Source organism: Antrostomus carolinensis, unplaced genomic scaffold (assembly GCF_000700745.2).
Source record: "Antrostomus carolinensis isolate BGI_N321 unplaced genomic scaffold, ASM70074v2 scaffold13845, whole genome shotgun sequence".
NCBI lineage: Eukaryota > Metazoa > Chordata > Aves > Caprimulgiformes > Caprimulgidae > Antrostomus > Antrostomus carolinensis.
Window position 1 is genome coordinate 383,131 of NW_010315826.1, and position 282 is coordinate 383,412.

The 282-nt window shown below is 63.8% G+C and overlaps 1 protein-coding gene across 1 annotated transcript in view; it reads left to right on the forward strand.

Annotated features, from left to right (window-relative positions):
• Positions 1-282, forward strand: part of PTPRF (protein tyrosine phosphatase receptor type F) — a 292,186-nt gene that overhangs the window by 291,557 nt on the left and 347 nt on the right. Inside the window, exon 35 of the mRNA XM_029084975.1 lies at positions 199-279. Within this exon, the coding sequence (XP_028940808.1) occupies positions 199-279 (81 nt within the window). The remainder of the gene's footprint in view (positions 1-198; positions 280-282) is intronic.

The following is a 282-nucleotide window of genomic DNA, read 5'->3' on the forward strand; positions in this document are numbered from 1 at the left end:
GCTTGGCCCAGACACAAGGCAGAATCGGTGGGCACCATGGGACTGAGAGGGCACCTCTGGCTGGCAATGTCCCTCTGGCCTCTCCTGGCTCCACTGAGCACAGTCCCATGCGCCATGAGCTTGCACCGCTCCTGGGAGCTCTGCAGAGCCCTGCTGGGGCTGGTGGGTCTCTAACAGCACCTCTTGCTCCCTCCGCAGCGCTGGGGTCGGGCGCACAGGCGTGTTTATCACACTCAGCATCGTGCTGGAGAGGATGCGCTACGAGGGGGTGGTGGCCATGTT